The following is a 15,331-nucleotide window of genomic DNA, read 5'->3' as shown; positions in this document are numbered from 1 at the left end:
GGTGGCTATAGGTAGAGGGTGGTGTTTGGGCTTTTGTAGTGCGGTGGGTGCTTGAGTCTACTATTTTATTTTTTTTCAACCTTATCTTTTGTCTTTCTAAACCTTCTCTTATCTTTTTCAACCAAATAACCTCAATAAACAATAAAATCCCTTTTATGTCCCTTTTTTTTACAGCTATATAGGTAAGATTATTAATTGATTGATAGTTAAATTTCATTTGATGGATATTTGGGTGTTGTCGTGGGTTAAAATTTTTTTGTTTTACTATCCCTATTTATCATTTATTTTTTACAAAATTTACCTAATTAAAAAAGAAACAAAAAGCAAAAAGTAAAAAAACTACATATAGATGATATGTGGATACCTTAATTGATCTAATATTCCAACAAAATTTATTAATAAAAATTAAAATTAAAATTAAAAAAAAAATAAAAAAGGGCAAATTAAAAAGAAAGGTTTATAGAGGTTACCACATAGGCACAAAGGGTGATAACGGTTTGGATCGGATTGAATTTAGTTTGATTTTCAAATAATGCAGAATATTATAAATTTTTAAAATCTGATCGAATCCAAACTGACCTTATTTTGAAACTGATTTGATCTAAACTGAATTTTATCAGTTTGGTTCATCAGTTTTTACATTTTATTTTATTATATATATAATGTAATAGGACTTTTAATATATTTAAATATATTTATATATAAATAATTATTTTATTTTATAAAAATTTAAAAAATATAGAAAAACTAATAAAATATATAATTTGGTTCAGTTCGAGTTTTTTTTTTCAATTTGTCACATTTTGATCTGAAATCCAATCCAAACTTAATATATACATTTAATATTTGACCTAGATCTGAACCAAATAAGGAAAAAACCAATTTGAATCGAACAAGGAAAAAACCAATTTGAACCAAACTAAACACTACAATTTCGATTCAGTTTTTAGTTTTTTTTTTTCACCCCTAATGGACACTCCCATTGAGTTTAAAATATTAATTTCTTAAATTGAAGTATTAAATAATAACTTTATTAATATAATACATATATAAATCAAAATTAAATTAATAATAAAATACATTTTTATATATACTCTAAAATGAGTTAGGATCAATCATCCTAAATACACTTTCGCTCCAATGTCGTTTTTCATAAGAAACTCGACCAATTTCAAATCAACATTGATTTAAAAAAAACTGACTCTAATTGATTGGGATGGATCAAAACTTACCGGATACAGATTGTTTTTGAATTGCTATCAATCAGCATATTTTGTAGCAAAATCTCTCTAATGAAAAATACAAAAAAAAGTGAAAGAGAAAAAAAACCTAATAGGGGTAGCACGTAAATACCTGAATTAATCTTTTATTATCACAAAATATATCAAATAAAAAAATATAAAATCAAAGAAATTGTAAAAAAGTGAAAAAGAACAAAAAAAAAGAGAAATAATAAAAAAATAAAAAAAAGTTCTTAAAAGGTGTCACATGGACATCCCATTAATTTTAAAATATCAATTTCTTAAATTTGATACTAAAATATTAATTTTTTAAATTAAAATATCAAATAATAACTTTATTAATATAATACATATATATAAATATAAAATTAAATTAATAATAAAATATATACTTTTATATATACTCCAAAATGAGTTAAAATAAAGCGTTTTAAACATGTTAATAAAAACTCAACTCGTCTCAACTCGATTTTAATTTTAAAAAAAATTTGTCCTTTATAGAATTAAGATGGATTGAAATCTATCAAATATGAATTGTTTTGGTATTTTTATCAATTGACATATTTTATTACAAGTTTTATTTAATTAAAATACAAAAAAAAGTAAAAGAGAAAAGAACCAAATAAAATACTACATAGACATCTCCATTGACCTAATTTTTTTAAATAAAATTAATTTAATAAAAAAACATAAAAAAACAAAAAAAAAAAGAGAAAAGGGAATTTATTAGGATAAGATATGGACATTTCAATTCAGTTTAAAATATTAATTTTTTTAAATTAAAATATTAAATAAGAATTTGATTAATTAAAAAATAAAGGTAATAAACAGGAAATAAGGTACCATGTGTACACGTTTATCTATTTTTTTTCAAAAGATATCTTATTTAAAAAAAAGAGAAAAAGACAAAATGCCAAAAGACTTGAATAATGAATAAAAGTTGGAGTACACGTTTGTTTATTTTTTCAAAAAATATCTTATTTAAAAAAGAAAAAAAGACAAAATGCAAAAAAAATTAAATAATGAAAAAAATTGAGTTGCTATAGATATTAGTAATAATGAGTTTTTTATTAAAAATTTTATATAATTAATTTTAGAAAAAAAAAACCAAAAAGTTAAATTCAAATGTAACATAGACAACTCCACTAACTTTTTTTTAATATGAAATTTAAAAAAATAATAAAAAAATATATTTTAAATAATAATATCAAATGAGTAGATATTAAAGAAACTTGTAAATTATTAAAAATATTTATTAAATATTAAAAAAGTAAATAAAGATAAAAAGTGAAAAAAAAGTCAAATAGTGTAACATATAATGAATTCTCAATATCAAGTGAATCTAACAAAAATTAAAATTTTAAAAAATATTATTCATTAAATATATATAAAAGAAAGGAAATAGAAAAAAATACATTCATGATAAACCATTGAAATAAAAAAGATCTTGCAAAAAAAAAATTAAATATTAAAAATATTTGAAAAAAGGAGCCAAAATAATCACTATCTAAACATGAACACTTTTAGTTTGTTATGGTAAATTAGAATTTTTTTATGGTAAATTTGTTAACACTTTTACTTTAAGCCTCATTCATTATTGATTTAATTTTCTTTCCCCTTCTATCAATCAAATATGTACATTGACATTAATTATTCTGTTAAACTGTTAATAATATTTATTCAATGCTCACAATGAAAATAATTAAAGAAAGTTAAATCACTTTAATATATAATATAAAGGGTTTTTTTTTTTTTGGAAAAATAATAATATTGAGTTAGTAATTAATAGATTGTGAAAATTATTCTCATTTCCCACGTGAACGACCAAAAGACTAGTAATAGAATAAGCAAGTAGCCGTGAAGCCCAGTCAGAGCACGGCTCCGAGGCAATTCACTATAATATAATTTTAATATTTAAATTTAATAACATTAAAATTTTAAATAATTTTTAATTTTGTCAATTTTTTTAATAATTTCCCCGAACCCATCACAAAAACAATAATAGAAACACATTTCCTTCAGATCCCTCCATTCATTTTCTTCTGCCTGTCACTGTCACCAACTCTCCTCAAAAAAATCATCGAGCTCTCTTTCTGGTTTGTGCTCTTTCGCCTTCTTCCTTTTTTCAATTTTTATTCCACAAATGATGCTATTTCTGCAGGAATCTCAATCCATTGATCATCTTATTTTTTCTTATATTTGATCCTAGTAAAGTTCTTACGCTTAATTTCCGGGTTGGCATATTTTTAATTTTTTTATTTTTTTATACAGTTCTTCTTGTTGATTTTGTTTGGTTCATGATTTATCTTGTTTGCTTGGTTCTTGCTTTGGCTTCTGTCCCTTCCTTGAACTTTACTTGAGCATGCTAATTTTGTGCTTGCTTTATTTCTTCTACTATTTCCTTTCTTTTCCTTTTTGTTTTTTGGGTATAGCTCATGTATCGAAACACACTTCAAATATTCCTCTAAAAGGTTAAATGCCATGTTAAAGCATCAGTTTGAACAAGGCTTTGGAGGCTTAACTACCCATTTGGTTGCTGCTTTTGCTATTTGCGTTTTGGTTTATGAATCAAAGAGTAAAAAAGGTGTTTTTAGACAAAACAAAAGTCAATATAATGTTTTTAAAGAGTGAAGGATTGATGATGTAGTTTCTTTTTTAATAAGAAATCCATGACTTTTATACAAAATGACTACGTTACAAGGTAATCGATTACGAATACATGTTTTTGATTTCCATCATTTGCTTTTGGTTTTTAGTAACCTTTTGGATAAAGAAAAAAGTACTATTAAATAGCAAAAGCAATAACGATGTGAAACCTTAATTCTCGCTGGTTGCACACTATGCTGCAATTGGCTTAATGATGGATTTCCGCACTTTCCTTTTAGATATGTTTATTTCATTTGAAAGGCATTCATCTTATATATAAGAGGTTTCAAGGTGAGATCATACTTCATGTCATTTAAAATTTTGCGATGCTGCAATATGATTATGTAAGGAGTCTGTATTATGCAAAGTGAAAACAACTCTAATAAAGGGCATTTGGGTGAAATTTAGAACATTTACATATGAATTTCTGTGGAGATTGCCATCTAAAATAACAAAGTCTTGACCAAATGCTGTGTAGGTGAAACACTAATGACAAAGAAGCATTTGAGAGAAGGGATATCATTAAACAATTGAATAATTTGTTGGAATTGGAGAAATTAAAACATCAATGATTTTCATGCCTAATTTTTTTAAGAAGACAAAGGTGAATGGGAACTTTCTTTGTGGTCAATGGAAGCTGCATCTTGAAAATTGGCTTTCTATCTAGTCTAAACATTTAAAGTCTAATTCAGTATGGGTATTATATGGTGTACTTTTATAGGTTTCAATTGCTAATTGAACACTCAAAAACCATGTTTATCATAGGCATTATCTTAAACGGAAAGAATAGGATGCAGTGGAATGGATGGTAGATTTGATTTTTATCAAAAAACAGAGAGAGACTTCTTGCTATGCAATTCATGTGAGATGCGAGTTATGACCAACCAAGTGCTTTGGCTTTGGCTTTTGCCCAATAAATTAAAAGCATAAGAATTTTGCAACCAACATGTAGTGAGCCTAAGTCTGCTTAGATATTATCTGTAACAACTAGCGACCATAGGTTTTCTTGCAAAATGACCAACTAGGTGCTAGAATTGGGTTTCTTGAAGCTATTTCTGTTCCAAGGATCTTCCTATTATAGTATTGGTGTAGTTGCAGTTTTTGACAATTAAAATTTTCAACTCTGGATGAGAAGTGGCATTTGTGCTTCAAAGGAAAGAAAAAGAAAAAATTACTATGTCTTGGAGTAGTGAAAAAAGATTTGATCTTATAAACACCTTAAGGTGGATATCTCATGGGATTTGTCTGATAAACTCAAGTTACTTGGAATTGTTGCTCATATTTCAGTTGAGTGTTTCTGTGTCTACTGAGATGCTAAAGCAAAAGGAATTTTTGTGTGTGAATGGTAATGGGCTTAATTATCAAGCCTCAGTGTTCGAATTATTTTTCCAAAAATATTGCAAAATATACTATTAAAGAAGGAGTGTCAATTATTTGTTTGATGTTACTATATTGATGGGATTTCAGGGCCATTGAGTTTATTCTTGGAGAATAATTTGTCTACTTTCTCAAAGCACAAGAACAATGCCTGAGAAAATAACGTCAGAGGACTTTTTGAACAATCTAGTAGAGACCGTTGCTGATAGTGTTTCTAAGAAGAAATCTGTGTCTTTCTTTGAGGAAGAAAAATCAAACTCAGTTGTTTCTAGCTTCAATCGGCTTTTTGGACGTCAGAGGCCTATACACCATATTTTGGGGGGTGGAAAATGTAGGATTCCTATACACTTTTCATGAAATTGTTATAAACACTTGCTCTGATAAATGTTTTTTCTGTAAAATTGTTCAGCTGCTGATGTTTTATTATGGAGGAACAAGAAGATCTCAGCCAGTGTTTTAGCTGGTGCAACAGCAATATGGGTTCTCTTTGAATGGCTTAATTACCATTTCCTGACCCTTCTATGCTTTGCTGTGGTTCTTGGCATGCTTGCTCAGTTTGTTTGGTCAAATGCCTCAGGTTTACTTAACAGGTAACTCAAAGAGGCCTGCTTATATGCTGTTTTTAATTTTTATTATTTGTTGTTCTTTAAAGCTTTGATACCCTTGCATGCTGCTGATTGGATTTAAATTTTTTTTTAATAAATTACTTCATGGCAATAGGTCACCTTCTAAAGTGCCACGCCTTGTTCTGCCCGATGAATTATTTGTCAGCATTGGTAGGTCACTTGGTGCTGAGGTGAACCGAGGTTTACAGTTCCTGCAGGATGTTGCATGTGGAGGAAATTTGAAACAATTTCTTCTGGTAGGCTCTTGAGATTTTCCTAGTATTCTTCCCTTCACAGCATATATTTGTCAATAAATGGTCCTTAATAACATATTACTAATGCTTGAAAATTAACAGACTTAATCTGAGAAAAAAGTTCGAAAATCAAATGAAAAAATATTTTCAGAAAAAGTTTCAGCTCGGATGATCCAAAAGGCAGAAAATAATTGCAATGTTTTCGGCTTTAATGAATATTGCCAACTTTTCTTACAATCAAAGTATATGGAGGAAGAACATTATATTGAATCTGCATTCCTAATAACTTCTGTCTGTCACTCTTGATTTGCTAGAGTGACTTACTAATTATAAAAAACTTTCCAGGTTGCGGTAAGCTTATGGGTTGCTGCTGTTATAGGAAGTTGGTGCAACTTTTTGACTGTTTTGTACATTGGTAAGAAATTTTGTTATTTTTTTCTGCATAATAACATGTTAGTTCCATCAAAAAAAAAAAATGGTAATACTATGATATGTTGTTTTGCATTGTTAAGACAGAAGGGACCCTAAAATTGTTACAACTGACAATAAGTTGTTGTGTTGTTGATATCAAGTTGATCTGTTGGGAAAGATTTACAAACTCCTTTCTTTGGTTTGTTGGTCCAATTAATTTATTGGTGCTCATTGTCTACAAACTGATTATATATTTGCATTTAACATTGGCTGACTTTTCTTGGTTAACATGAACATGATCGTGCTTGTTAGCTGCATGCATTGATCCATCACTTGCCCTTTCTTTTGGTTTCATTCATCATCCCATTCGAAATTTTCACCTAAAATAAGTATTGCCTCAAAAATTAAGTCATTGTCCTCCAACTAGCAAGCAGCGCTAATGCAAGAAAATTTCTTCCCTTAAGTAGAGTTGAGATTTCCAAGATTTATTCTTTAGTTTAATAAAATTTAAAACTGTAAAATGTAATTAATGAGTGAACATTTTCAAAGTGGGAATTGTAGCCTTGAAATTTTTTTTGTTTAATCAAGTTATTCCATCTAATTATATGCCAAACTTGTGATAATTGATGCAAATTGAGCCCCTTAGACATTAAGTGATGTAAACATACTGATAAGTGTATCCGTTGGCATCTAATCTGGAAATTTGAAAAAGAAAGTGTTGACATGGTTCAAAATGTTATTAGTTTCTTCAATTGAGCCTAATAAATATTTGAGTTACAAGTTCCCCACCCAGATTAATTTTTTCATCTTTCCCCTTCCTTTCTCTTGTTTTCTTTTATCTTCTAGATATTCTAGTAGTGGATCAGCAAGATTGCTGACATCAACCAGCTTAGGTTTGATATGTTCAGTGCAAATATGGCCTGTTGGTGCTTATTTGGTGCCGGAATGGTTGGATCTGATTAGCCTAGGCTGCTTTTGCGAATGGCATGCTGGTACTATGTTGACTAGCCTGGATTAAACTTGTAAGCACTTGTTAGGTTGATCTTGCTGGACTCTATCCTGCCTGTGCCTGATCTGGTGTCACTGTAATTGGATTTGGCCATTTAAGGCTATTCTAGTGCCAAGTCCTGGATTGCTGGTATCAACAATCATACCACTCCTACCGTGGGTAAGAAAAAAGATAAGTTAAAAAAAAGAGAGGAAGGAAAAAAAGGAAAAAGGAAGGATGAGAAAAGGGTTGGAATGCAAAAGAGAAATAAAAAGCAGCTGGCATAGGGCTCTTAATTCAAATAATGAGTAGCCCCTTTCAAAAAACTGTTAAAAATGTTGAACTCAAAAATTTTCCATGTCAGCGTTTCATCTTTTCTCATTGCCTCATTAGATGCCAACTTGTATACATAAAATACATTTGTATCATTGAACAATTATTGGACTTTATCACATCAAGCTTAACAAGTTGGATGAAAATAATGGTTTCATGTCTTGATTGTGCCAAATAAAGGTCCAATGGGTTAAATTAACATTTTGAGAAAGTTCCCTGGTTAAACTATGTTTATTTTAGCAACAAATTACTTCATCTTAAATTGAATGTTTCTATTAGAAAAATGCTTTGACTTTACTATTTCTTATATGAAAATTAAAATGTCATTCTATTATTGGTGTTCAATTGTTTATAATATATATGTAAATAAAATATTAAAATTAATGTGGATTATAATGAAGTCAAGAATTGTAGGTGTTCATGAAGGAAAGAGTATATAGTTTTGGGACATCCCAATAAGAAAAAAATGGACATTTAATTTGGGACGGAGTAATATTTTTGCCTTCTTCCTTCGACTGATTCTTTAACCGTATGGTGGACTACATAGATATGTGTGCCAACTTTGGCACTATTGGCAACTGGATGTTTCGGATTGATAGTTTGGAAAGAATTCGGTGAACATGATGAAAATTTCCTCTCTCTGGAATGGGAAAATGTGTGGATTATTTTTTTATGAATTGCTTTTGCAAAATGAGGCCTGTAATTGATTAACCAATGGAGCATATAATGGTTTTTGCGCTTGAGCCAGCATAATTAATTTGGACATATAACATCATTGAAATTGTGGTTTGCTGGATCAATCTGGTCGGGTACTGCAATTGACAATTAAAGTTTTCAGGGATTTTGATTTTTCATTTTGCATCATGATGTAAATGATTTTATGCTCTTCACATTGTGGATAATCAATGGTCCATTTGACCAATATGTACGGTTCTGCAAGTGCTGATCTTTTTTCATCTTATGGAATAAACCAGAGGTATTCTTTAGGTTTTCCAGGATGCGCTGTAAAGACACCTTTAGCTTTTTGATAAATGTGCATTGCTGTTGATCCTGAAGGTTTTATTGTGCTTGTCAGGTTTTGTTGCAGCCCATGCATTACCAGTCCTGTACGAGAAGTATGATGAGCAAATTGATAGCTTTGTTTACAATGTGTTTGACCAATTCCAAAATCACTATAAAAAGCTGGATTCTGGTGTCTTGAGCAAGATCCCCAAGGGAAAATTCAAGCTCAAGAAGCATGATTAGGTACATTTGTTCACATCCATTAGATCTTCAGATTTTCTCCAGCATATCATAATTTAGCCGGGGATCCAATCAAGCAGTTGTCATTTATAGAATATATCGTGATAGGATTCTTGAATAAATGGTGTGTTATTCATGTGACATACCACGTTGAATCTTGTAAATGGCTTGCCAAGCTCTGCTGCTAGGTTTAGGAGTGATTTGGGTTTTGGTTGCACTTGATGTTGAATAGGAATTTGACTGGTGCATTGGCAGATACACCAACCAACTTAAATCCTGCATGATAAGTATAACCATATGTATTTATTATGAAGTCGTTGCTCTACTTGTAAATGGACATGCTTAGGATTATGTGAGTACCAAGTTCACACCTTGCATCCAAGTATTATTAAATCCTAATTACTTTTCAGTAATCATTTGTTAAAACTTAAAAATTTGTTAGCGAATGGAACTACAAATTTTCGAACACTGATTCTCCATGTTGATTACACCCAATTGCCCTAATACGGGCTTTATATCTAACAAATTCTGCCTGATATTTTTATGTTACTGTCTTTTAACGAGCAAATATTAGAACTTCTGAAGTCAACATCTTGGCAAAGAAATTACAAATTGGTAAGAAGGATAGGGATAAGTTAGAACCAATGAATTTTTTACTAGAAATTTTACGGTATGTGGTGGTTTTTGAATTTTATTGACAAATAATGATTTTAAATTAATAATAAAGAGAAACATGTAAGAAATTGTGTAGATTTTGCACATGAAAAATGAAGATTAAGACAAGTTGCGAATTTGTAACTTGGCAAACGCATATTGTCGTCTATGCCTTTCAATTTCCTCGTTACGGGAAAAAAAAAAAGGATGAATACCATTTATTTTTCTTCAAATAAATATTTTCTTCGCCTCTTTAATAGTATCGGTTTGATATTCTTGCACTTGAAGAGACGTCGGTCCAATATATAATAATAATAATAATAGATTGGTTTTGTTCTCGTAAAAATGTATCTAACACACTTATATTCAAATTAAGAAAGAAAAATATTAAGACATTCAACCTTTTTCGTTTTCCCATGTGATGATCTTGTTTGTGTATAAAAAAAATTAAAAAAAATGAAGGGCAAAATGAAAGTTTTTAGGATAAATATGCTAGTAAACATATCCTAGCTAGCTAGTTACGACAAGATGAAGAAGACTTGAATGAAAACTACAATTGTCAAATGACTGTAAAAAAAAGGGATAAATTACCTTTCAAAAGAAGACAAAAGAGAATGTACCAAAAAAGAAAAGGCAACATGGATGTGGAGTTTAGAGAAGATTACAACAATCCATTCATCAAAAGAGCATTTAAAGTTTTTTTCTTGATGTTTAAATAGTTTTCACCTATTAAACAGTTAGTTCTCTCTATCTAATAATTATCTATGGTTCCCTAAATAATTTAGCTTGATAAGGATTTTAGATCATGTTTGATATACTTAGTATATAGGATAATGGATAGGATAATGTGATAATTATTTTATATTATATTTAGTTTATATATAATTAAAAGATATAGGATTATAAGGTGAATGATCATCCTCTTGATATAAGATAATTTAATTCTCTCAAAATAAAGAGAATTATTTTTAATCTAAGAAATTAAATTTACATATCCTATTATATCTTTAAAAATTATATCAATAATTTAAATTATATAAACTTTGAAAAAAAATAATTTTGACCAATAAATAAATTATCAAATCTTAATAAAAAATTATATCAATAATTTAAATTATATAAACTTTAAGAAAAGATAATTTTGACCAATAAATAAATTATCTTATCTTAATTTTTGCACACATCAAATATAAGATAATATGATATTATTTAATCTAATCATATTTATAATATCATCTTATTCTATCTTATCATAATCTTATGTATAAAATATTACCTTAATTTTTAATTAAATTGATAGTATACTAAAGATAAATGCTATATACACATAAGAAACATGGACATATATGTTTACATAACTGTTTTGTAATAGCGTTTTTGAAAAGTAAAAGAATATGATAAAAAATAAGAGAAAAAAGTTGATATGAGAACAAAAAAAAGTTAAGTATACATATGTTATATGTTTTTATGTGTATATAACCTTTCCCATTACTAAAATTAAAAGATAAAATTGTTAATTTTAAATTTTTATGAGTTATTTAGTTTATCACTTCTAATATAGATGTGATGTTATAAAATATATATCATTTTGTGAAGTTTTTTCCTTCACCAATTGTATTTAAAATCAAAATTAAAAGTCTGACATAAACAAGTAAGAAATGCACATGCTTTAACACCCAAAAAAACCATCTTTAAATGATATTTTGGTGTTCAAGGTAAGAAAACTTACCAGTGGTTAAAGTCAAAGAAATGCAGAAAACCTTACCTCAAAATTTTCCTTTAATTGTTTGAAATGCTACTTGGTGTTGAGGGTAATTTTTGTATTAATCAATCAAAAACCACCGGGGATATATACTTGGTCAAAAACCAAATTCATCGTGAATTAGGATTACTATAATTAACCTAACTAAATTATTTTCTAGGTTGCAAGTCTCTTTGTATTAAAAAAGTCATTCTTATTTAGTTAATTTGATTTGAAATTATGGAGATTCGCACTCAATTTACGAGATATTATCTATTTTGATCCGAAAATTTTACGATTTTATCTTACAAAAAATACCTTTCAAGTTTGGATTTAGATCTTTTTATATATATAATTTCTTATCAACATATTCTTTCAATATAAGATTGAGAGTGTTACAATCTTCTTACCTTTAAAGCGTGACATCTCTATCAAGTCGAGTCTAATCAAAATATCAAGATCATACTAGACCATCGTATAGCACTTAATGACTTTTACGACCGTCGACAGGTGACCGCTTTGATATTATTTGTAGAGATCCACACTTAACCTGCAAAGTATTATTTGTTTTAATTCGAAAATCTTATGATTTTATCCCACAAAAAACGTCTCTTAAGTTTGAGTTTAGATTTTTACATATATATCTCATAAAAAACGTCTCTTGAGTTTGAATTTAAATTTTTACACATATATAATTCTTTAACTACACGTTTTTTTAATGTAAGCTTGGAGCGTTACATAAATATATCAAATTAAATCACTCGTTCAGGCCAACAATCTCTTGACCGAGTAGTTAAAAGACAAAAGACGAATTGTGACGTATTATAAGATTTGGATTTAAGTTACAGAAATCCCACCCCCAATATATAAAAAATCATTCTCTTTAGCCATGCCATCAACTTTTGGCGTCGTTATTCTTGCACTCTGGGGGCCGCTATTTGCAACCATTATAATACTGACCTTTGGGTTTTGCCGCGACAAAGACTTCACGGAACATTGACGTCATCCCCAAGATATTGAAACCGGGGAATCAAGCTATCCAGTACTCGATGCTATGCAAAGAGAGCTGCCGGAGAATCAGCGGGCTTCAATCCCAATCTTGCCTCCTGGGACCATTGTTATCGACAAGAATCAAGAAACTGAATCAAACTGCAAAGGTTGTGCTATATGCTTGGAAGAGTTCAAGGAAGGGGATCATTTTAAGGTTCTTTCCAACTGCAAACATCTATATCATCAACTTTGCATTGATCAGTGTCTGGTTAGGGATAGCATTGCCCACTTTGTCGTGGTTCTGTCCATGGTTTGGATTTGGAACCAACTACTCATATTGTGGACGGTTCTTAGAGTAGTCTAAACACATCCCATGGACTTATGATGGATTGAAATTCTAAAACATATTTATGAAACTATCTAATTTCTACAAGCTCTAAATTTATTTCCATTGAAATTTATTAATTAGTAATTTACTTTAAATTTTATTAGCATTAATATTATCAATTAAACAATAAAACCAAGTAATTAGAGAGTACATTAAATGATTTAATCGTTTGTCATTTAAAATTCAACAAGAGGAAAAAAATAATTCGATCAACTAATGGTAGTTATCTCTTGAGCAATTTCTCCGCCAATAAAATTTAGTTCGGAATTTAGGGTTTCAAGTACAGGCTTGCGATAACACCACCTTTGGAATCCGCATTTGGCTTTTATTGCTTTGTGAATTTCAAATACATACTGTCGCAATAAAACGGTTCAGCAGCTTTCCCATTTTTGTTGCGGGTTTACCCATTTACCTCGCTACCAGACTTTGGGGTAATAGTGACGGTAAAATCTGTCACAAAAGATTTATTCCCGTCTCTCATTTCATTGAATGACCGAAAATTATGACGGATATATCTTGTTCCAGATTGACATTCTGTCATTGTTGGTTTGTCACAATTTTTTCTAAATTCTTTCACAATTTAAATGACGGATATATCCGTTACAAATGTTACAAAATTCTGTCACATTTTTTATAGAATCGGTCGATAAATTCCATCGCAAAATTTAAAAATTTACCAACTTCTGAAATTACAATTATTTTAATCAATCACAAAATTATATGCTAATTCATCATAGATTTCGTGACAACTAATTAAAAAGATCACAATGAGTGCTACAAAATCTTATACAATGAAAATGCAATAAAACAAAATAAATCAAATAAAAAAAATATGATCCTTTATTTCATTCATAAATAAATAATAATAAATTGTATTATAACATTAATTTATAAGATTGTACATCATCTTATATATAATTTACAAGATTGTACGTAAACTAGTACAATCATTAATAAAAAACAAAGTATATTAAAATTACTTTTATCAAATTAGAAGCAAATACCCATGCCATGCATTTGAAATACCACCAAAGACAAAAGCTTTTCTTTTCTCTTCCACTACAAAATAAAATGACAAATAATTATAATCGATTTTACTTTAATCAAATTAAAATATAAGCAAGAGATCTCTAGATTAAAGCATTAAAATGCAAAATAAGAGATTTCAGTGCAACTTATAATGAACAACCTAAAGATAGCAATCAAAATGATTTCAAGATGCTAAAGTATAGATTAATAAGAGGCGTGATGACTAGCACCTAGTTATCAAACATCTAAATTTGGCTAAAAATGATATTTTAAGTTTCAACACTTAAAAGATTTTAGTATTCCACCATACCTCATAACATTTAAATCACACTATTCCTGACCAAGATAAGTCTTTCCAGTCGCTTCGTCTGTGGGAGGAAGAGTTAGTCTTGTAGGATACAAGTTTGTTTCCTTGAGATTACCAGGGGTGATCTTCAAGGCCATAGTCGTCTTTAGTAAGTGAGTGAGTGTAGCAAGACAGTGAAGTGATAGTGATGGAGGACGAGTTGGAGGGCATGTGGTGGAATTTAACCCTAATAGAAGAAGAAAAGGAGAGTGTTACACCAGAAAATGATATCACGATCACATCTAAGGGTGAAGAAGATAAATGGATGGTAGGAAAGATCTTGACAACCAGGCCTTTCAACAAAGAAGCCATGGTAAGTATCTTTAAGATTGTCTGTAGGTTAGCAAAATCTGCGGATATTATTGAACTGGAGGATAATCTAATCCTATTTAAGTTCAGCAGTGGCCGACAAAAATAGGGTTTTGGAGGGAGCTCCATGATTTTTTGACAATAGAGCCGTACAAAGCGATGTTGAGACCACAAGATTATTGTCTAAACAGTGAATGTTGCTTGGTAAGGATTTATGGGCTACCACCGGGCAATGAGATCTTAGGAGGTTGCAAAAGTGATAAGGATGAAACTGGGTAAATTAATTACCACTGACAGTAGCCTAGAGGAAGGTGGATTGGCTCAATTTTTAAGAATTCGGGTAGAGATTGATGTTCGGAAACCTTTGAGGAGGACAGTAATGATCAAAGGGAGTAAGGGATCAGATGATTTCTATGGTAGAATTAAGTATAAGCGGTTGCCGATTTTCTACTATGAGTGTTGACTGTTAGGTCATGCTGATATTGATTATGAAAGGGGAGCATAATCAACAGATAAGGTGGCAAGTTTCTGGGTAGTATTAAGATTGGCTATCCGTATCGCTGTTAAAAAGGAGGTAATATGAGAACTATCATAATGTCTAGATTTGTAAACTTATAACTAGATATAATTTAAAGAGTCGCCATCAATTAATTTTTTTTTATATAAGGGTGATTAGTCACCTAGATAAATCTATTCTTTTAAAAAAATCCTAAACTTGACTAAAGCTTCCCAAGAGAATAGATTTTGCTTTATATTTTTGAATAGGGTTCGAGAATT

The 15,331-nt window shown here is 29.5% G+C and overlaps 1 protein-coding gene across 3 annotated transcripts; it reads left to right on the top strand.

The window, feature by feature from the left end:
- Positions 1-3,202: 3,202 nt before the first annotated feature.
- Positions 3,203-9,410, top strand: LOC111292081 (reticulon-like protein B8). Of its 3 annotated transcripts, none has more exons than XM_022884276.2 (6): positions 3,203-3,337; positions 5,355-5,595; positions 5,674-5,854; positions 5,985-6,126; positions 6,469-6,538; positions 8,931-9,410. In XM_022884276.2, exons 2-6 carry the CDS (start codon positions 5,412-5,414, stop codon positions 9,098-9,100), a joined length of 747 nt encoding a protein of 248 aa, XP_022740011.1. In that variant the 5' UTR covers positions 3,203-3,337; positions 5,355-5,411; the 3' UTR covers positions 9,101-9,410. The 3 variants fall into 3 exon arrangements, with proteins under 3 accessions (XP_022740011.1, XP_089623054.1, XP_089623055.1); XM_089766928.1 differs by having other exon boundaries at positions 3,328-3,449; XM_089766929.1 differs by lacking the exon at positions 3,203-3,337 and adding an exon at positions 3,342-3,475.
- The last annotated feature ends 5,921 nt before the right edge of the window (positions 9,411-15,331 follow it).

This window comes from Durio zibethinus, chromosome 10 (assembly GCF_047325235.1).
Source record: "Durio zibethinus cultivar Kanyao isolate XHJ-2024 chromosome 10, ASM4732523v1, whole genome shotgun sequence".
Classification (NCBI taxonomy): Eukaryota; Viridiplantae; Streptophyta; class Magnoliopsida; order Malvales; family Malvaceae; genus Durio; species Durio zibethinus.
This window is presented reverse-complemented; position numbering and strand designations above follow the sequence as displayed.